This window comes from Lipotes vexillifer, unplaced genomic scaffold (genome assembly GCF_000442215.2).
Source record: "Lipotes vexillifer unplaced genomic scaffold, Lipotes_vexillifer_v1.1 scaffold728, whole genome shotgun sequence".
Lineage (NCBI taxonomy): Eukaryota > Metazoa > Chordata > Mammalia > Artiodactyla > Lipotidae > Lipotes > Lipotes vexillifer.
The window spans coordinates 721,666-744,381 of NW_006783590.1; the positions used below are offsets into that span (position 1 = coordinate 721,666).

General features: G+C 41.8%; 2 protein-coding genes across 3 annotated transcripts in view; both read right to left on the reverse strand.

Annotated features, from left to right (window-relative positions):
* Positions 1-9,641, reverse strand: part of HMGXB4 (HMG-box containing 4) — a 29,746-nt gene extending 20,105 nt beyond the window's left edge. Inside the window, exons 1-6 of one of the 2 annotated variants that reach the window (XM_007456264.1) lie at positions 9,571-9,641; positions 4,713-4,811; positions 3,917-4,065; positions 3,568-3,646; positions 3,346-3,460; positions 1,827-2,782 (exon numbers count right to left, since the gene is read on the reverse strand). In XM_007456264.1, coding sequence (XP_007456326.1) covers positions 1,827-2,714 — 888 coding nt within the window. In that variant the 5' untranslated portion in view covers positions 2,715-2,782; positions 3,346-3,460; positions 3,568-3,646; ... (1 more) ...; positions 4,713-4,811; positions 9,571-9,641. The remainder of the gene's footprint in view (positions 1-1,826; positions 2,783-3,345; positions 3,461-3,567; positions 3,647-3,916; positions 4,066-4,712; positions 4,812-9,570) is intronic. The other variant, XM_007456263.1, reaches the window with a different exon arrangement.
* Positions 9,464-22,716, reverse strand: part of ISX (intestine specific homeobox) — a 150,886-nt gene continuing 137,633 nt past the window's right edge. The window contains 1 exon segment of the mRNA XM_007456266.1: positions 9,464-9,620. Coding sequence (XP_007456328.1) covers positions 9,464-9,620 — 157 coding nt within the window.

Below are 22,716 nucleotides of genomic sequence, written 5' to 3' on the forward strand. Positions count from 1 at the left end.
CATTTTACCGTATGTGAATTTTATCTTAAAAAAGCCCAGAAAACAAGTATTGAGCTGAAGTTAATGATATGCAAGCTGAAGTGTTTAGGGGTGTGTATATGATACCTACAACTTACTTTAAGATACATTAACGAAGATAAGATGGATTGATGGATGGACGAATGGTTAACAGCAGAATGTTAACTGAAGAATCTCAATGGGTGGCATATGTACAATTCTTTCAATACCTTCTATTTGAAAAATTTCATAATGAAGTACTGAGAAGAATAATCAGCATATAGGTTTTAGTTTGGATTGACTGGTAGGACATGCGGACTACAGGAGGAGATGGAGGGGGAGATGCATGTTTAAGGGTCTGGATGATGAGCTCCATTAGTGACACATGGCTCTGAGGTAGCCAAGGCATCCAGGAAGAAATATTTATCAGACAGTTGGAAACATAGGACTAGAGTTCAGCTGTTTTGCTATGTTGCTTCCTAAACATCTCTCTGCCTCCATGTGTTCCCTTCTGCTGACAACCTTTTTCTTCTTTAGAGCTTTCTCTGACCACCCTGCCCTCCTCACATTTAGCACTGTAAGATTAGTTTACGGCATTATCGTGTATCACTAGAATGGAAATTCTTGGAATAAACAGGCTCTTACACAGGATATGTACTATTTCATGAAACAATTTTGGAATAAACAATGAATAAAACCCACCCTAGTACTGGACTGTTCAGTTCTTGATGCTCACACTGATTCTTAGCTCAGAAGGTACAGTTAAAAAAAAACAAAGATACAGCTTTTTCTTTCTGATCTGTATACTTGCTTGAAACGCACTCTTACTAGTGGAGAAAATCACTTGTGACTCAAATATAGACTGAAATGAAATCGCCAATCCCATATTCTTAATATATTTGCTTTTCTCTTTCCTGGTGCCTTTCTTTCAGATTTTACCTGACATTCAACTTTGCAGAGCAAAGGAAGAGAATGGTTGTCCTTAGGTGGCAAAACTATGATCTTTTTCTTTCTACTATTCTGAATTTCTAAATTTCTAGAAAAATAATATATTACTTTGGTAATCTGGGGAAAAAGTTTATCTTTTAAAGGAAACCTGTAATGACATAGTCATCAGCCCCTGTACTTGTAGTACAACTGATAGAAAATTTCTTGAGTTGTGAGAAAGAAATCAAACCAAGGTGGCTGATCTCTCATTCCCGTATCCTCAACAACAGTGAGCTCACTGAGGTCAAGAGCTGTGTCCTCCTGCCCCTCTTTCCACCTCTTAACTCCTATGGTAGCACTGGGCTTGGCACACAGGAAGCACTCAAACGGTGAGAGCACACACGTTTGACACTAAAAAGAATACCAGAAAGTAGCCAACACCAGTTAGTGGGAAGCCGTTAGCTTATTTTGTTAATCGGTCATCATTCTAATTTTTTTTCCCCCATCATTCTAATTTTGAAAATCTATTGTTCACAATGAACTCACAGAATGAATACGTTTTTGTATCTCTCAACTGCCTCAGCCAGACAGTGCTGCTGAGTGAAAGAAATTGGGTTTGGCTCCTTCTGTGAATTTTAAGGGCCAGTTAGAATAAGCCTCTGTATTTCTAAACCTATGCTTGGCACGGTGGGCGAACAACTCTATCAAGAAAACCCATGAATAATTAAGGTCGCTCCTATTTTTGTACCACTGGTGATATTTTCTACTTTATATCATTCCAGCAGGTTTACCTTGCTACATTCCCAGTGGTTCATCTGCTTAATTCCAAGTCCACTTACTACTGTCAAGGAGAAACCTGCTTCACCTCCTACCCCGCGTCATACTTTAAGAAACGCCTTTACCTTTTCTCCTCTGTCCCTCTCTTTGTCCTTCTCCTCTCTCTTCTTTTTTTTCTCACTGTGCCCATCTGTGTGGAGGCCAGGAAGCGGTGGGGGAGGGGCGGCTGCTCCAGTGTACGGGATGCTGGGCGGAGGGCCGGCCGGCGCTGGGACCTCGCCCACTGCTGCAGGGGGAAGTCCCGAACTTCTCTTGGACTTGGAGTGTCGCTTCTCTTTATGCTTCTCCTTGTCCTTCTTCTTCTTGCTCTTCTTTGACTTCTTTTTCTTCTTGATTTCCCGGTAAGAATCATCAATCACTAACTCCCCTGCCTCTAGCTCCCCTCCAGAGGAGGAGTCTGATTCTACTAGAATCGGTTCAAGCCCTGAAAGATCAAGGTTAGCACTGTGGGATTCTGGGAACTGGGAGGCATCAGACCCACAGCCTTCAGGGCCAGGAGACGAACGTGAGTCTGAGGATGACTTGTGCTTCTTCCGGGCTGTCTTCAGAAAGCTCTGTAACTCATGTCCTAGGAGTAAAGCACCTTGCTCATCCCGAGCTGACTTCTTAGAGGATTTTTTCACAGTCGCTTGTTGAGAGGGGTACTGAAAAGACTCCTCATCAACTGAGCTGCTTCCCTTCTCCTTTGGTGAGAGAATAAGTTTCATCTTTAACCCATCAGGCTCACGAAGGGTCAGTGTCTCTGTGTTCACATAGAGCGGTTTCATTTTTTTGGATTTGTGGGAACCACCATCCTCCAGGGACAGCTCCCCACTGCTTCCGATGACTTTCTTCCTGTGGTGTTCCTTTTTACTCTCTGAATGGCTTGAAGAACTGGAGGACTTTTCTCCTGTCTTTTTGGAAGGCTTGGTGCCTGTTGCCAGAGGGGAAGTGATCGCTTTCAACAGGTCCATAGCTGTATCAGCAGATTGTGGGCTAGACTTTTTCTTTTTCTTCTGTGACGACTCCAAAGACGAAATATCTAGAAATAATCAAGAGAAGTAATTGTTCATTTGACAAAGCAACTTCCAGCAAGTTTCCTCTCTCACCAAAAACACCCAACTAAGATGAGGAAGAGGCTAACAGGAATGATTGGAGGGGAGGCCCTTCAACTGATTCCAAACATTCAGAGATGATGCTCATGTGCTTCTTGGCTTGGTAGATTCTGCCTCTGACCCTGGAGACAGTTCTTGCCACTCAAGTTGTTTTTCTTCACTGAGTCTTCACAAGCAACCAAAGAGAGCATACCCAGAAGAATGGACCATAGCTGCAGGATTACGAGTAGTTACAATTTAGATTACACTGAAGACAAAGCATCATTTGTTCCTGTGTTCAGGACAAATCCATTCTAGGAAAGAGTTAGTCTTGTCAGCTATGCGCACAATATAGCTAAGAAAAACTGGTCTTGTGAGTGGATACGCGCTGGATTGAGAAGTAACCCACAGGTGCAGGCCAGAGGGCCCAGGACTACATATGGCAAAAGGGATGCTAGACAGCAATGGGCACAAGATAAGTGGATGATTGAGGGGAGAAGGAACCTGGTACCTGGTGTATCACAAATGAAGACTGTTCTTCTATGCTGAATCCTCCAAAATACCAGCCCTCCACCTCTCTCCTCCTTCACACTGGTTTATCGGCACTCAGAACAAGAACCACTGTCCTGTTAAATAGGCCACTGAGTCAGCAACATCTGGATCCCTTTCCCCTACCCCGACTCCAAGAACCAGTGATGTGTTTCTCCCGCCTGCTGCCCCTTCCCATCCTTACCTCCATAGTAGTAATCATCAGAGGAGTGCTTCCTCTTTTTCTTGTGCGTGTCCGTCCCCAAGAAGTACAGTTCACTATCCTGGAATTCAAGAGGAAGAAGAATTGAGCAATGGATAAGATGATGAGGCAAAGGCAGTTTGGAACCAGTGTTGTTTTCTGATGATTTCTGACTTTGGAAAATAAAGCAAAACACAGGAAATAGTGAAAGATGAATAGATCTAGTGAATAGATGTGAAGGATGTTTATTTTTCTTTTTAAATGTTTTTCAAAGAAATCTCTTTCTTCAAATACTAGGAAACATGATACGAAATAGTTTAAAACTTTCCTAATTCAAATGTTTAGAATTTACCTTTAACTTCTTCTTGGAAGAATTCCTGACCTGAGCAGCGATTTCTTCCTCTTCCCTTAAAAAATCTTTGTAAGAACGTTTCTTTTCTCGTTGGCTTCGGCCAGCAGCTAGCCCTATGTCCTCAAAGCTGTGATCACCATCAAAGCAATCTGAGAAGCACAGGTTCGTTTGGGAAAGGAAATGAGAAAGTCAAGTAAGTCACAACCAAATCGCCACATATGAAATGCAATAGTCCCTTCACTTCCAAATTAGAATCATGTTATTTGGTAAGTCCACTGGAACACAGGGCTAGATCCAAGGGGACAAGAATATGTCTTGATGACTTGGCTGCAAATACAGGAATCAAACATGAAGAAACAATGCTTCCACGCTATGCAAAGGCCCAAGGTGCATCCTTAGACATGGTTTCTTAGTTGTGATTTGGCAGGTGGACACAGACTTGCAGAGGTAAGGCTGAAAATAATAAGGATTCATGTGCTGTGCTGCTCTGTGGGTGTCCACTGTGTGATTCCTATCCTCAGACTCCTGCACACTGGAGCTGGCAAGGACCACGAGTGCTGCGGGGATCACCCCAATAGACTACAGAGACTTATGGTTCGGACTCTTGTGTTGGAACCCTGTCCTGGTTTTCGTTTCCATGGGCCCAGTCTGGGGATGATGTGGAGTTTTACTAGTGCTCTGGATCATCACTTGGGAGTCCAGGCTGTGATGGCCAGTCCTGGTCTCTATGTCCATGGGCTGCAAGGATTGAAGAGGACACCCCCTTTGGAATGCTTCTCAGGTTAAGGGGTCATACCTTCTTTCTTCACGGAGTCATCATAAGCCATGGCGGTCCTGCCGGGCCTTTGAGAATGGGTCCCTGTGTCCAGGCTCCTTCCCGTCTACAGGACCAGGTCTGAGAAACAAAGAAGGAAAACCCTCCTGTAATGCGAAATCACTGTGGAGAAGCAACCTTCCAGATGGAAATGCGTAGTGATCCAAGGGTAGACTGGAAGGGCAGCAAGGAATAAAGGAGTGTCTTGTCACCTCCTCTTTCTGTTTGTAAATATACTAGGGATGAAGCTGTAGGAAGTGCATTAGGCTTAATTTGATTTGATTCATGAATTAAAGCTGTTGTTTGGGGAAGTATATAAAACACCTCCTATATAAAAAAAGACTTCAAGATTAATGAGAACTTCTGACATGCCAACAGGTCTGACAACACTGAGACACAGTGAAAACCGACATTAAGTCAGAGGGATAGGTTCGATCACGGTTACAAAATGCACAGATAAAGCAGGATGCAGAGGAAGACAGGTTATACCATGCATTCGAGACCACAAAATCCTACCATTTGAATCGGTGAAAGGCTAAAATCTATTGTATTGCAATTTAAACAGAACTGATGAGAACATGATAGTGATATTAAAGATCTTGAGAGCATAACTTTTTGGTATGTATTTTGTTAGGCTCTCTGAATTTGCTCAAAATCAGAGAAGTGTAAAAGTAGGCACACTTCTTATATTAGTTGCCCACAGAACAGCTTTCAACGCTATCAAGCCTTTCTTAAAGGCTATAGGTGAAAATAAGGAGGAATTGTCATCTGTCCACTGGTGATGAAATTTTTATCATTATTAAGATTTCCACTGATTTGAAGAACTACTAAAATTTAAATGTTCTAAATATTGTCTTAAATTTGTTAAAATTACTTTTTTTTTTTTTTGCGGTACGCGGGCCTCTCACTGCTGTGGCCTCTCCCGTTGTGGAGCACAGGCTCCAGACGCGCAGGCTCAGCGGCCATGGCTCACGGGCCCAGCTGCTCCGCGGCATGTGGGATCTTCCCGGACCGGGGCATGAACCCATGTCCCCTGCATCGGCAGGCGGACTCTCAACCACTGCGCCACCAGGGAGGCCCTAAAATTACTTTTTTGGTATTCAAGTTTATACGTCCATTTAGACTTTGAAGATGCCAAGCCATAAACTGCACTCGAAGGTAAAGTTCTTCAAATAATTTTAGGACAGGCAATGTCACAATTCCCGCAGGAAAAGTTTTTGCAGGAAATTTAAAAATTATATACTAAATATATTGAAAATGTCCTCATTCAGTTAGTGAAATGCTTAAAAGTTGACCTGACTGGTTATTTACTTAAATTTTATTTTACCTTCACCACTATAGTGGGGTTTAGAAATGCTGAAGGACACTTCAATGAGACATTGCCAGTCCCTTCAGGAAGGGCTGGGTAATAGTGAAGCATGTAACTTATGGGAAAGAAAAGATGAATTAACAAGGGAAAATTTCATAAGAGTTACATTTAAAATAAACCAAAAGAAAAAAGACCTATTTGCACAAGCCAGATAAGATACAATGCACAGATAATGCCTACGTTGAAAACAGAAAGAGAAGAATTACCAAGAATGATTTACAAGTCAGATTCAGAAACATAAAAAAGCATTTCTCCACTTCCCGAAGAAGTGGAATGAGAATGAACTTGGTCAAGGTAAGAGTGAAGAAATGAACTGGGTTATTTTACAGGTAATTGGAGAACTATTTACTCAAAGGGCTTTTCACAGGAAATGAAGGGGATATGAGGTCAGGTCTCATGTAGAAACTACGAGGAGGCAAGATACTTAATATAGCCAGTTTTTCATGTTCCAGCATTAGGCATTAAACTTTCTCAAAGAGAAATTACTGTCATCCCCTGTCCACCCAAGTGGTGTAACTCCACAAGGGGTTAGGGGAGGGGGATCATCATAGGGAATTATATCCATTCACTTAAAAATAGTACATCCACTCACTGGCACTAAAGTAGTGAGCTTATTAGAAGAGTATATGGATCCCATTAATCTTCATAGGCCGATTATGCCAAGAAATACCACATCTTGAGACCTCAGCTTAAATGTTTTCCATGATAAATGGAGTTTGGCAAAGAACATTTGAGAAATAATGGGCAAAAAATCTTAAATATTCAACATCATTAGTGTGCCCACCAATCTGTTGTCAACAACAAAATGCTCTTCTGTATGACGCAAAGGCAGGTCCTGAGACTTATAACCAGGCCTTCCCTTTGGTAACATCAAAACTAACATAAAACAGAGCTGAACAATGAACAGTCAGAATAGGAGTTATACACCTCTGAAGACAGTATGAGAAAGAAAACAATGATGTCACTGGACTGTGAAAAAGTGCTCATGGTCTCATAACTGACTGCTCTGAAAAACAGCCAGTGGATGAAAAAATTGTAAAAGGGCACAGAAAATTAGGAGCTGTTCCTCAGAGGCACAGAGCAGCACAGAAAACATGTGCTGGTTCTTAGCATTATGTATTAGAATTAGGCCCGCTACTATTTAATTTTTACAAAGACATGGAAGAGCACTTTATAAATTACAAGATTAAATAACTGATAGTAAAAAATGAACAGGGCCTGAAGGCAAGTCTAATTCAATAAAGAACTGGGACAGCCAAGAGCTTAAAAAACTAAGTTTAGACACAATGGACTATCTCACTCACAGCCTGGGGAGACTGATAGACCCTGAACTTCTGGGTTCTTTAAAATCAGGATATTATTGCAGCCCAGAGGTTAGTTTTGGTTGCTGACTCATAGAAGAAAGATGAAACCAGATAAAGAAGTCTCAAGCAACAGTGTGGAAGGAAGGCAGAGTTAGGGCAACATTTATATAAGATCAGACGACTCCTGTGATATTCTTTCCAGGTCTTGAATATTATCCACGATAAATTCAGAGTCCAGGGTTAGGCAGCAGATTGTCAGGATTAATGAAAATGAAAAATATTAGGTTTGATATTCACATTAGAAAACAGAAGCCATAATTACATTAAATGTTGGCAAATGTAAAACAGGTGTTAAAGCTCATTCTCTCGAATTCCACAAATTTTGGAGTTTACAGAATCCAATGTTGTCAACTTCAAGAGGCAGGGATAATTTTACAATTATGTTCCTCTCAGTGGGCTAACAAATGACAACAGAAGTAAAAGTTCATTACTTAAAGCTGTTTACGGAAGTACGAAATATGCCATCATAAAAAATATGTACTTTTGAAAGGTGCAAACTATCAAATGGCTCTTGTGGGACTTTTCTTCAGGAGATGAAAAAGGAGGCAGAGCTGCTCTTCCACTTGTAGGTAAGTACATGCGTGATGGTCAGGCTTTGCTTTTAGAATTATCAAAGGACTCAGGGAAAAACTGAAAATCACCAGACACAGTACTTTGTTATTCTGAAGGTCCAAATTACAAATACTGAAAAAAAAAAAGTTTCAGAAGGTGATTTTTTGAGGTCATCTGAGCCCCAGCAATCACTAACAAGCCTCTTCATCCCAAAATGTAAGTGTGTATTGAAAAAGACAAAGTAAACCTTGGAAACGGGGCAGTAAGCAAAATCCTGAGACCCAGGTCCAGACCAGGAGGACAGCCTTGCTCAAGATTCCGTGTTCTCTTCTTCCAGCACTTCTTTCAGGAACTCAAATTGCCAGTGCAGGAAAAGGAAGATGCACATCCAGCTGTTACCAGTTTCTGAATTGTTGCCGTTGTTACTTGTAGGATAGGAGCAGGGGATGTCTTCTCATTTTCGTCGAGATCTCCTCCGATCTCAGAACCCAGCGACTCCGAATTCTTGCCACTCCCTTCTCCACGAACCTACCTATGCAGCACTCACAGCCCCTGCCAGCTCTGGGAACTGCAGAGATCCCAACAGCCTGGGATGGGGACTGAATCCTCTCACTGTAGTGCAATTGAGCGGAACCACGACGACCTCACAGAGCGGCTGACAACACACATTCCCCAAAATCAAGCGGTACAAATTTTGACAAGCCTTGTCCAATCAACGGGCTCTACTTTGGATTCAGTTTTTTATTTATTCTGCTATGCGGGAATATAGTCAGCCATCAGGAGGCAGGGAGATAAATGGTTCTCTTCTGCCCGACAGAAAATAAAGTGAAATCTACAAGTACCCGCTTTGGGGGGAAATGGGCCTGGATGGAGAAAAAACCCACTCGGACGGTACGTTCAAACTGGGTCGCACGCAAAGAGTATACACCACACCGGGTTATTGCTACAAAGAGCCCCAAGGACCACCGTCTTTGTGGTCCCCACGGCAAGCCAACAGGATTCTCCCGGCAGTTCTGCAGCAACAGCTAGTTCAATAAAGCTGTGCGAAGGTGCGAAAAGGAAAAGAAGAAAGCTCCTTGCATCCTCTCCTGCCAGCCGCGGCCCCGGCCCTCCCATCACCCGGCCCCCTCGCCCTTTGACAGCCCAGGGACCCTGCGTCCCGGGTCCTGAGCCAGGCGGCCCCACTCGGGTTCCCGCGTCCCGGCGGCTCCCGGCGCCCCCGAGGGCGGAGACTGCCGGGCAGGGGGAGGGGCGGCCTCGGCCCGCGGGCCCCCGGGGCGGCCGCACGCCCCCTCCCGGCCCGCACTTTCCCGCCTTCTCCATTTGAACAGCTCCCGCCCGCCTTCCTCCTTCGACCCGCTCCAGCCCCTTCCCGGGGGCGGACTGCGGCCGCTACTCCAGTCCCCGGCTCGGCCCCTGGGCTAGGCCGCGACGGGCCCCGGGCGCCCTCAGGGCGGTGTCGCGGCCCAAGGCGGCGGGTGGTGGCGGGGCGGGGCCACTGCCGCCTGGGGGTGGGGGCCCAGCTCGGCCTCGTGGGGGCTCCGCTCGCCGCTACCTTCACTAGGCTCGCTCGGATCCCGCCTCAGCGCCGCCGACCGCCGCCATCTTGGAGAAGGAGAGAAAAGCGCCAGCGGCCAGGGAGCCTCAGTCGAGCCCAGAGCGCAGACTCCGCTTGGGAAGGGGAATCCCGTTGGTGCAAGAGCGCCGAGCGCATCGAATGAGACGCTGGGCTTGCTGAGCTCCGGAGCTGTCCTGTAGTGAGAATTTGCTCTGTGCCGGGCTTGGGCTCGAAGCTTTACGAACACGATAGCATTTGATTCTCACTGTATCCCTGTGAGGTAGGTTTTGTCACATTTTACAGGTGTGAAACAGGCCCAGAGGGAGGGGTTAAATGATTTGCCCAAGGATACACAGGTAGTTGGAATGGGAGATAGATACTACTCCCAAGTCTTCTGATTCTCAGTGAAGTGCTCTTTCCAAAAGACTTTGCTATTTCCTTCAAGATATTTTTATACAGTAATTCCTGTCTTTGCAAAACCTAAACCATGCAGATTAATAGCAGTGGTGCCTGTCTGGAATTTAGCGTCTACATTTGGGTGTTTGGCATATTTAGAGTGAGGTGGCAGAATATATCTTTATAAAATGCACTGTAAAATAATTTGCATGGCACATCATCTGCATTTCTCCCCATAAATTGTTTGCATTTAAAAGTTAGAAACAGTCTTCAGAGAAATGAAGAGATGCTACACACAGGAGAGAAAATTTTTTTCTGTTTTGCTCTGGAAAATTTAGCAATGGGTAGAAGTTACAGTGTGCAGATCTTGGTTCAATATGAAGACGAATTAATTTTTCCAGAGCAGTTCAATTACGTTGGGCTACTTTTTAAGGTAGTGAGCTCCCTGTCACCAGAGGAGTCCAAGCAGAAACTAGTGTCCTAGTTTCTGTAGAGCAGAGAGGTTACAGATATAGAATGGCTTCTAGAGTTGTGAAACCCATGAGACTCTATGCAAAATTATGTGTCTGTGCACATGTGTACTTTTCTGGGGTTTTGACCCCATCGAAGATTAAGAATGTCTTAACTAGTGGGCTTTCCATTCCAGACCTGACTCTTGGTTCAGTGATGTTTTCACCATATTATGCTCTCTTGAGACAGAGCTGTTGAATAAATTGCCAAAAGGTAAACACAAATAATAAAAAACTAGCATCATGACCTTCTCCTCAGCCCCTATCCTGCTCACCAAAAAGACTGGCAATGAGTTTCACCAAAAGGTATGGGATGGCCCTTCTGGAACACCTTGCCTGACATTAGGCTTCTCAGCTAGGTATTTAAGAGCCTCAAGAATGTATTTCCCTCTTGTTCTTTAGTACTGGTCAGGATGTTCTTAGTTGTACGTGACAGAAACCCAATTCAAAATAGTTTACCAGAAAAGGAGAATTTATTGGCTGGCATTATTGAAATGCCCAGTACCTTCAGGTGTGGTTGGATCCAGGGAGGGACTCAAGTTTGTCTCTTGACATCTCTCTTTGGTGCTTTCTTCTGAGTTGGCTTTATTCTTAGGCTCCAGGTGGTGACTGTGACAGCTCCAGGCTTTATCGTTTTTATTGCTAGCAATGTCCTTGGAGAGGAAGTTTCTTTTTCCCATTTGTTTTGGTAGATATCATGGGATTGACTCTTCTTTCCTGAATTGGATCATGTGTCCAAACAGAAAGCAATTGGTATGAGCAAAGGTGTGGGGTATGCCTATTGGCTAAATTAGGTCACATCCTCACCCCAAACGTAGGTCAGGCAGAACCTCAAGGAAAGTCAGAGGTTATTGTCAGAAGGGTAAATGGGTGCTAGGTAGGCAAAAACCATAGCTGTTCGCCTAACTGTACTACTAGTTTGGACCGGAATGCCTCATGCGTCCCATTTGTCCCATTCCTTCTTTTATCCCACCTGAGGATGGGCATATCAAGTTATTGCTCATCGTCACCTCCTGTAGACTGGAAGTTGGATCGCTCCTCTGTCTGTTCTCTCTGTTAACTTGGTCTTAGTCTCACATCACTGCATGTGCATTCATTCATTCATTCAACAAATATTTATTGAAAACACAGCATGCGTCAGGCACTGTCCTAGATGTTGGGCATAGAACAGGGAACAAAACTGAGAGTCTTTGAGCCCTTAGAGCTTACATTCTAGTTGGCTTGGAGGGCAGAACATAAAAAAATAGGTACCATGTTAGATGATGCTTAAAGGTAAAGAAAAGTACCTGGAAGGGATACCAGGATGGGGTGGAGGTGGTAAGGATTGTTATTTAAAACAGTGATCAGGAGAAGCTTCTCTGATGAGTTGTATACTGGAGGCCATCTCAACCAGAAGTAGGTCAGTGTGGGAGCCCGGAGGTCATAGATCCTGGAATGGATGCTGATGGAAAAAGGTTCTCTGTTGAATATCCTATCATGGTTCTTTCGTTTCTGAAACTTGGAGAGAGAGAAAGGAGGACCTGCTTGGTAGTCTGAGTTGGAGAGGGACTTGGTCATGGTGGGCTTTGTGAGTGATAATGCCTTGTCCCATGATGAGTGGAGATGGCATTTAAGATATGTGAAGATTGGGCACTCCCTGGGGCTGGTGCTGTTCTCTGGTCCACCTGACCCAAGTAAAACTGTCCAGTGCATGGCAGTAGCAGGTGGTGGCCCAACAAGTTGTGCTTCATTTGGACATTTTCTTCTTCAGTCCATTTTTCTGTGCTTTGCCCTTTTCAGCAGGGTTTTAATCGGCTTCTTTGTGCTAGGCCTGACGGTCGGGGCAGTGATGGGTTGTACATTAGTCAGGGCCCTTTTGGGAGTGACTTCTGGGAGTGATGGGACCTAATTAAAACTACCTTATGAGGCAACAGTTTTTTGGATATGACACCAAAAGCACAAACAACAAAAGGAAAAATTGGTAAGTGGGACTACATCAAGTGAAAAAGTCTCTGCACAGAAAAAGAAATAATCAACAAAATGAAAAGGCAAGCAATGGAATGGGTGAAAATATTTGCAAATCATATATCTGATAAGAGGTTAATATCCAAAATATATAAAGAGCCCATGCAACTCAATAGCAAAAACCCAAACAATCCAATTAAAAACTAGGCAGAGGAACTGCATAGACATTTTCCTAAAGAAGACATACAGATGGCCAAAGGGTACCTGAAAAGGTGCTCAACATCAGTACTTATTACGGAAATGGAAATCAAAACCACAATGAGAAACCGTATTGTGTTAGAATGGCATCATCAAAATGACAAGAAATAACAAGTGTTGGTGAGGATGTAGAGAAAAGGGAACCCTTGTGCACTGTTGGTGGAAATGTAAATTAGTACATTCATGGTGGGAAACAGTATGAAGTTTCTTAAAAAAATTAAAAATAGAACTACCATATATGATCCAGGAATCTCTCTTCTGGGTATTTATCCAAAGAAAGTGAAAAAGGATATCGAAGAGATAGTTGTACTGCCGTGCTCATTGCAACATTATTCATAATAGCCAAGACATATAGACAACTTAAGTGTCCATCAATGGATGAGTGGATAAAGAAGTTGTGGTACATGTATACAATGGAATATTATTCAGCCATGAGAAGGAAGGAAATTCTGTCATTTGTGACAGCATGGATGGACCTTAAGGATATTATACTAAATGAAATGTCAGACAGAGAAAGACAAATACTGTATGGTATCACTTATATGTGGAATCTGAAAAAGCCAAACTTACAGAAAAAGAGAGTAAAGTGGTGTTTACCAGAGGCTGTGGGGTATGGGAAAAGGGAAGGTTTTGATCAAAGGGTATAAACTTTCAGTTGTAAGATGAATAAATTCTGGAGACCTAGTGTACAGAATGGTGACTATAGTTAATAATAATGTACTGTGTACTTGAAATTTGCTAAGAGTAGATTTCAAGTATACTCACTGCACATACATACAAATGATAACTGTGGGAGGTGATGGATATATTAATTAGTTTCATCATTTCACAATGTATACATATACCAAAACATGTTGTACTATAAAATTTTTTACTTGTCAAAAACAAAAGAATCACGAACCTACAACCGTATATAGAGTTGTTTGTAGTATTTCCTTATTATTGTTTTGGTGTCTGCAGGGTCTGTAGTGATATCTCCTGTTTCAGTCCTGATAATGGTAATCTCTGTTCTCTTTCTCTCCCTCTCTACCCCCTTGTGCTCTCTCTCTGTAAATTTATTGATTTTTGTCTCATTGATTTTCTCTGTTGTTTTCCTGTTTTCAATTTTGTTGCCCTTAACTTTATTATTTCCTTCTTTCTGTTGCTTTGGGCTTAATTTTTTCTTCCTTTCTAGGATCATTAGGTGGAAGCTTCAATTATCAGTTGGAGATATTCCTCTTTTTTTTTTTTTTTTTAGTTTTTAAAAAATTTATTTAAAAATGAAGTAACGTTGATTTATAACATTATATAAGTTTGATGTGTACAGCATTTATATTTCTACTTCTGTATACCCTACAACATGCTTACCACCAAAAATTTATTTTCCATTCATCACAATACAGTTGATCCACTTTATGCATTTCACCCTCCCCCCACCCCTTCCTCTTTAGTTACCACTACTCTGTTCCCTGTATCTATGTGTTTGTTTTTGTTTGGCTTGGTTTGCTCATTTATTTTGTTTTTGTTTGTTTATTAGTTTTTTATATTCCAGTATGAGTGAAATCATGGTATTTGTCTTTCTCTGTCTGGCTTATTTTACTTAGTGTAATGCCCTCAAGGTTCATGCGTGTGTTGTCCCAAATGACAAGATTTCATATTTTTTATGGCTGCGTATTATTCTATTGTGTATATATATGCCACATCTTCTTTATCCATTCATCTGTTGATGGGCACTTTGGTTGTTTCCATATCTTGGCTATTGTAAATAATGCCATGATGAACATGGGGGTGTAGATATCTTTTTGGATTAGTGTTTTTGTATTCTTTGCATAAATACCCAGAAGTGGGATTGCTGGATCATATGGTAGTTCTCTATTCCTAATTTTTTAAGGAACCTCCATATTGTTCTCCATAGTGGCTGTACCAATTTATATCCCACCAACAGTGTAAGAGGGTTCCCTTTTCTTCACATCCTTGCCAACACTTGTTATTTCTTGCCTTTTTGATAACAGCCATCCTAAGAGGTGTGAGGTGATATCTCACTGTGGTTTTGACTTTCATTTCTCTGATGATTAGTGATGTTGAACATCTTTTAATGTACATGTTGGCAGTCTGTATGTCTTCTTTGGAAAGATGCCTATTCAGCTTCTCTGCCCACTTTTAAACTGGGTTGTATGGTTTTTTTTTTTGCTGTTGAGTTGTATGAGTTCTTTCTATATTTGAGATATTAACCTCTTATTGGATATATCATTTGCAAATATCTTCCCCCATTTGGTTGGTTGTCTTTTCATTTTATTGATGATTTCCTTTGCTGTACAGAAGCTTTTTAGTTTGATGTAGTCTCAGTTGTTTATTTTTGCTTTTGTTTTCCTTGCCTGAGGAGACATATCTAGAAGGTACTGCTGAGACCAATGTCAAAGAGCATACTGCCTATATTTTCTTCTCAGAGATTTATGGTTTCAGGTCTTATATTCAAGTCTTTAACCCATTTTGAAATAATTTGTGTATGGTGTGAGATACTGGTCTATTTTCATTTTTTTGCACGTGGCCATCCAGTTTTCCCAGCACCATTTATTTATTTGTTTATGTAAATTTATTTATTTATTTATTTTTGGCTGCATTGGGTCTTTGTTGCGCTTGCGGGCTTTCTCTAGTTGTGGTGAGTGGGGCTACTCTTTGTTGTGGTGCGTGGGCTTCTCATTGCGGTAGCTTCTCTTGTTGCAGAGCATGGGCTCTAGACATGCGGGCTTCAGTAGTTGTGGCACACAGGCTCATTAGTTGTGGCGCGTAGGCTTAGTTGCTCCATGGCATGTGGGATCTTCCTGGACCAGGGATCGAACCTGTGTCCCCTGCGTTGGCAGGTGGATTCTTAACCACTGCACCACCAGGGAACTCCCCTAGCACCATTTATTGATGAGACTATCCTTTCTCCATTGTATGTTCTTTGCTCCTTTGCTGTAAATTAATTGTCCATATATGTGTGGGTTTATTTCTGGGCTCTCAGTTCTTTTCCATTGATCTATACATCTATTTGTCTTGCAATACCATGCAGTTTTAATTACTATGTCTTTGTAATATAGTCTGCAATCGGGGAGTGTGATACCTCCAGTTTTGTTCTTTTTTTCCTCAAGAATAATTTGTCTATTTGGGGTCTTTTGTGGTTCCATATAAACTATATATCTTTTGTTCTTTTTCTGTGAAAAATGTCCTTGGGATTTTGATAGGGGTTGCATTGAATCTGTAGATTGCTTTAGATAATAAGGACATTTTGACAACATTAATTCTTCCATTCCATGAGCACAGAATATCTTTCCATTTATTTGTGTCTTCAGTTTCTTTCAACAATGTCTTATACAGTAAGTCTCCTACATACAAACTTTCAAGTTTCGAACTTTCAAAGATATGAATGTGTGTCACATGTCCAATCATGTAAGTTAGTTCACACGTCTGTCATACATTGTCATGTGCATGCATCCTCTACAAGTGGTTGCGCTTTTGTGTACTTTACAGTACTGTGTAGAGTACAGTAGTACAGTATCTTTATCTCAAGCCCAGCATGTCTGGAAGCAAGCGTAAAAGCAGCAGCGATGTAGCTGGTACTGCTGTACTTTTCAAGGTTTGTTTTTTTATGTATTATTTGTGTGAAAAGTATTATAAACCTATTACAGTGCAGTACTATATAGCCAACTGTGTTAGTTGGGTACCTAGGCTAACTTTGAACCAATTGGACTTACAAACGTACTCTCAGAACGGAACTCGTTTGTATGTAGGGGACTTACTGTAGTTTCCAATGTACAAGTCTTTCATCTCCTTGGTTAAATTTATTCCTAGGTGTTTTATTCTTCTTTATTGCAATTGTAAATGAGATTATTTTCTTAATTTCTATTTCTGCTAGCTCATTGTTAGTGTATAGAAATGCAACATATTTTTGTATATTGATTTTGTATCCTGCAACTTCACTGTATTCATTTATTTCTAATAGTATTTTGATGGAATCTGTATGATTTTCTATATATAAAAATCATGTCATCTGCAAATAATGACAGTTTTACTTCTTCCTTTCCAATTTGGATGCATTTTATTTCTTTTTCTTGCCTGATTGCTCTTGCTAGGACTTCTAACACCATGTTGAAGAAGAGTGGTGAGAGTGGGCATCCTTGTCTTGTTACTGATTTTAGAGGGATAGCTTTCAAATTTCACTATTGAGTATGATGTTAGCTGTGGGTTTGTCTTATATGGCTTTTATTATATTGAGGTATGTCCCTTCTGTTCCTTTAGGTGTAAGGTTAGATTTCTGTTTCTTGAGGTAGGCCTGTATTACTATAAACTTCCCTCTTAGTACCACTTTTGCTGTATCCCATAGATTTTGGTATGTTGTATTTTCATTTTCATTTGTCTTCAGGTACTTTTTGATTTCTTCATTGACCCAATAGTTGTTCAGTAGCATGTTGTTCATTCTCCACATATTTGTGATTTTTGCAGTTTTCTTCTAGTTTCATTCGATTGTGATCGGAGAATATGCTTGATACAATTTCAGCTTTCTTAAATTTCACTCTTTAATTTCAATCTTCTTAGCTTTACTGAGACTTGTTTTGCGTCCCAACATATGGTCTATTCTTGAGAAAGTTCCATTTGCACTTGAGAAGAATATGTATGTTGCATTTGGATGGAATATTCTGTACAAATCTATCAAATCCATCTGGTCTAATGTTTCATTTAAGGCTGCTGTTTCCTTGTTGATTTTCTGTCTGGATGATCTATCCATTGATGTAAGCAGGGTGTTAAAGTCTCCTACTATTATTGTGTTGCTGTCAATTTCCCCTTCAGGTCTGTTAATAATTGTTTCATATATTTTGGTGCTCCTATGTTTGGTGTATAGGTATTAATCACTATTATGTCTTCTTGATGAATTGTCCCCTTTGTTATTATATACTGTCCATTCTTATCTCTTGTTACCTTTTTGGCTTGAAGTCTATTGTGTCTGATATGAGGATGGCCACACCTGCTTTCTTTTGGCTTGAAGTATTGGCTTGAAGTATTATCTTCCATCCCATCACTTTTAGCCTATGTGCCTCTTTAGAGCTGAGGGATGTTTCCTGGAAGCAGCTTATAGTTGGGTCTTGTTTTTTTTTTTTTTTTTTTTTTTTTTTGCGGTATGTGGGCCTCTCACTGTTGTGGCTTCTCCCGTTGCGGAGCACAGGCTCCGGACGCGCAGGCTCAGCAGCCATGGCTCACAGGCCCAGCTGCTCCGCGGCATGTGGGATCTTCCCAGACCGGGGCACGAACCCGTGTCCCCTGCATCGGCAGGCGGACTCCCAACTGCTGTGCCACCAGGGAAGCCCTGGGCCTTGTTTTTTAATCCCTCCAGTCACTCTGTGTCTTTTTAAAATTTTATTTATTTATTTTGCCTGCATTGGGGTGTTCACTGCTGCACGCGGGCTTTCTCTAGTTGTGGCAAGCAGGGGCTTCTCATTGTGATGGCTTCTCTTGTGGAGCACGGGCTCTAGGCTCATGGGCTTCAGTAGTTGCAGCACATGGGCTCAGTAGTTGCAGCATGCAGGACCTAGCGCACGCGGGCTTCAGTAGTTGTGCATGAGCTCAGTAGTTGTTGCGCGAGGGCTTACAAGTTGTGGCTTGCGGGCTCTAGAGCACAGGCTCAGTAGTTGTGCGTGGGCTTAGTTGCTCTGTGGCATGTGGGATCTTCCTGGACCAGGGGTTGAACCCATGTCCCCAGCATTGGCAAATGGATTCTTAACCACTGGGCCACCAGGGAAGTCCCACTCTGTGTCTTTTGATTGATGAATTCAATCCATTTACATTTAAGGCGATTATGGATATATTAGGATTTGGTACTGCATTTTAAAAAATTAATTAATTAATTTAATTTTTATTTTTGGCTGCGTTGGGTCTTTGTTGTGGTGTGCAGGCTTCTCATTGCAGTGGCTTCTTTAGTTGTGGAGCACAGACTCTAGGAGCACAGGCTTCAGTAGTTGTGGCTCGTGGGCTCTAGAGCACAGGCTCGGTAATTGTGGTGCATGGGCTTAGTTGCTCCGTGGCATGTGGGATCTTCCCGGACCAGGAATTGAACCTGTGTCCCCTGCATTGGCAGGCGGATTCTTAACCACTGCGCCACCAGGGAAGTCCCGATACTGCCCTTTTATTTTTTGTTTTCCGATTGCTCTATATGTCTGTTATTTCTTTTCCTTGTATTTCTGGCTGCCATTTTGGTTTGGTGGTTTTCTATATTTTTCTGAATTTCCTTTTTAAAAAACTATTGTGTTTCTATGCTCCATATTTATGTTTTGTGGTTACCCGGAGGCTTGTATAAAATGCCTCAAAGATAAAGTAGTCCTTTTTCTGTTGCTTGCATCTTATCTTCATTTAGTTTTATGTATTCTATCCTTTACCTCTTACCCTTTTATGTTTCTTTTGTCTTATATTATCCCTTTTTATGTTGTGAGTTTGTTACCAAACTGAGATAGCTGTAGTACTTTTTCTGCCTTCTTTTTTTCTCCCTTTAACCTTTATACTGTAATAGAGCATGTAAAAACCTATAAAATCTGATAGAGAGTTGCAGTTTTCTGGTTCTCTCTGCTTATGACCTCGTTCAAAGTTTTGTGTATTTTGACTACTTTTTTTCTGGTAGAAAGCTCCTTTCAACATCTCTTATAAGGCAGGTCTAGTGTTGATGAACTCCCTCAGCTTTTGTTTGTCTGGGAAGGTTTTTATTTCTTGTTCATATATGAATGATTACTTTGCTGCATAGAATTTTTTTTTTTTTTTTTTTTTTTTTTTTGGGCTGGGACTCCATGGAGAAGGGGAAGGATCAAGAGTTAGGTCCTGGCACCCTGAGGTTTACATGGGGCAGAGGGTGTGGCCTTTTTGAGAGCCCCCTCACCTCCACTGAGCTAAGCCACTGCTGGTAGGAAGTTCCAAAGAGATCATCTCGAGGGGTTCTGTGGAGTTGGGGAAGGGGACAGAGAATGTTACAGAACACATCAACTCACCCTCTAATGATCACCACCACCCTATAGGGTAGGGGTTGTGCGCAGGCTCAGCGGCCATGGCTCACGGGCCTAGCCGCTCTGCAGCATGTGGGATCTTCCCGGACCGGGGCATGAACCCATGTCTCCTGCATCAGCAGGGGGACTCTCAACCACTGTGCCACCAGGGAAGCCCCACTGTATAGAATTTTTAAAAAAATTTTGGCCACATTGCACAGCTTGTGGGATCTCAGTTCTCTGATCAGGGATTGAACCCAGGCCACAGCAGTGAAAGTGCTGAATCCTAACCACTAGACCACCAGGCAACTCCCGTAGAATATTCTTGGGTGACAAGTTTTAATCTTTCAGTATTTTGAGAATGTCATTTTACTCCCTCTTGGCCTGTAGGGTTTCTGTTAAGAAATCTGCTGATAGCTTAATTGGAGTTCCTTTGTAGATTACCATCCTTTTCCCCCTAGCTGCCTTTAAAATTCTTTCTTTGTTATTGACTTTTGGCAATTTTAATATTATGTGTCTTGGAGAAGGTCTTTTTGCATTAAGGTAATTAGGTGTTCTCTTAGCTTCACGGACTTATATATATCCAGTTCCTTCCCCAGGTTTGGGAAGTTCTCAGCTATTATTTCTTTAAATAATCTGTTTGCTCCCTTTTTCTTCTCTTCTCCTTCTGGGATACTCATTATTCTAATGCTGCCCTTCCTAAAAGGGTTGAATAGCTCTTGTAGGATTTCCTCATTTTAAAAATGTCTTGTTTACCTTTTCTCTTGTATCATGTTTAGATTTCTGTCTTTGAGCTCACTAATTCTTTTTTCCATATAGCCTGCTGTATTTCCAATGCTTTTCAATGCATTCTTTATCTTGTTTGTTGTGTCCATCAGCTCCAGAATTTCTGTTTGGCTCTTTTTTAGAATTTCAATCTCTTTGGTAAAATATCCTTTCTGTTCATTAATTTTATCCGTGAGCTCATTAAACTGCCTTCCTGTGTTTTCTTGCATCTTGTTGAGTTTCTCCGTGACAGCTGTTTTGAATTCTCTATCCATTAGATTGCAATATTTTGTGACTTTAAGTTTGGCTTCTGGAGAATATTGTCACTTTCTTTTTGTGTCGTGTTACTGTGGCTCTTCAAGTTGTTTGATGAATTATTCCTCTGCTGATATTAAAAGACAGGTTAGGTGTTTGATTCCTTTCTTTTGTTTCCTGGTAGGTGGCACTGTCATACACATTTTTGGTTTCTCTCGCCTGAGCTGCCCCTGGTAAAATTTGACCGTGGCACTTTCCAGCCTCCACTGGCTCTGTAAGAGGTGTGGCTCTGTGCCTTTGTTGTTGCTTCTTGTGCCACCTGGGTGTTTGCTGCCTTGCTTCTGCCAGAGCCTCTGTCATCACCGGGATGGTGGGCTCTTCCTTTGCATCTGGGACCCCCTGAGTCACAGGCTCTGCTGCTGTGGAGGGAGGGGGGTGATGCAGGGGGAGAAGCTACTTACAAAGCACAAATAAATTAAAAGTAAAATATGGAAAAAATATGGTGCTATAGACTGAAGTCCCCCCCGCCCCCTCAAATTCATATGTTGAAACCTAATCCCCAATGTGATGGTGTTTGGAGGTGGGACCTTTGTGAGTTAATAGGGTCATGAGGATGTAGCCTTCACAAATGGGATTAGTGCCCTTGTAAAAAGAGATGTAGGAGAGCTTTCTTCCTCTCTCTTGTTCTGCTGTCTGCCACGTGAGGATACAATGAGGAAAAGACCATCTGCAAACCAGAAAGTGGGTTCTCACCAGACACTGGATCCGCCAGCAGCTTGATCTTGGACTTCCAGCCTCCACAACTATGAGAAATAAATGTTTGTTGTTTCAGCCACCCAGTCTGTGGTATTTTGTTACAGCAGCCTAAGACATTCTAAAGAAAGCTGGAGTAACTTTTTATATTAGACAAAGTAGATTTCAGAGTAAAGAATATTACCAGAGAGAAAGGGGGGTTTATTCACAATGATAAGTAGGTCAGTTTATTAAGAGGGCATAACAATCTTAAATGTTTATGGTCCAATAACAGAGCTTCAAAATACATGAAGCAAAAGCTGATAGAACTGTAAGGAGAAATAGACAAATACACAATTATATCAGAGATTTCGACAACCATCTCTCAATAACCAATAGAATAAGTAAACAGAAAATCTGGAATGCCACTAAAGACTTGAGCAGCATGTTAATTGGCCTTTGACATTAATAGAACATTCCACCCAACAGCAATACATGCTTTGTTAAGGGCACATGGAACATTTACCAAGATAGATAGACTGTACAGTGAGCCCTAAAGAAAGTCTTAATAAATTTAAAAAGGATTCAAGTCATATAAAATATGTTCTCTAACAACAATGGAATTAAATTAGAAATTAATAACATAAAGATACTTGGAAAATTCTCAAATATCTGGGGATGAAATAATATACTTCTAAATCATGCATAGGTCCAAAAATAAAACGGAAATTAGAAAGTATTTTGAACTGAATTAGAATGAAAATAAAACATATCCAAATTTGTGAGATGCAGCTAAAGTAGTGCTTAGGGGAAAACTTATAGCACTAAATACATTATACACTATAGCACTAAATACATCTATCAGCAAAAGACGGCTCTCAAAGTTGTAAATCAAGGACATCAACTTTCACCTTAAGAAATGAGGGGGAAAAAAGAGCAAATTAAACTCAAAATAAGCAGAAGAGAGGAAGTAATAAAGGGAAGGGCAGAAATCAGTAAAGTGGAAAGCGGAAGAACAATAGAGAAAAGAAATGAGACTGAAAAATGGATTCTAGCTGGGGAAGAGAAAATACAAATGAGCCTGGAGCAGTCCGTAGTACCAGAAAGTAAGGAGAGGGCTTCCCTGGTGGCACAGTGGTTGAGAGTCCGCCTGCCGATACAGGGGACACGGGTTCGTGCCCCGGTCTGGGAAGATCCCACATGCCGTGGAGCGGCTGGGCCTGTGAGCCATGGCCGCTGAGCCTGTGCATCCGGAGCCTGTGCTCCACAACGGGAGAGGCCACAACAGTGAGAGGCCCTCATAC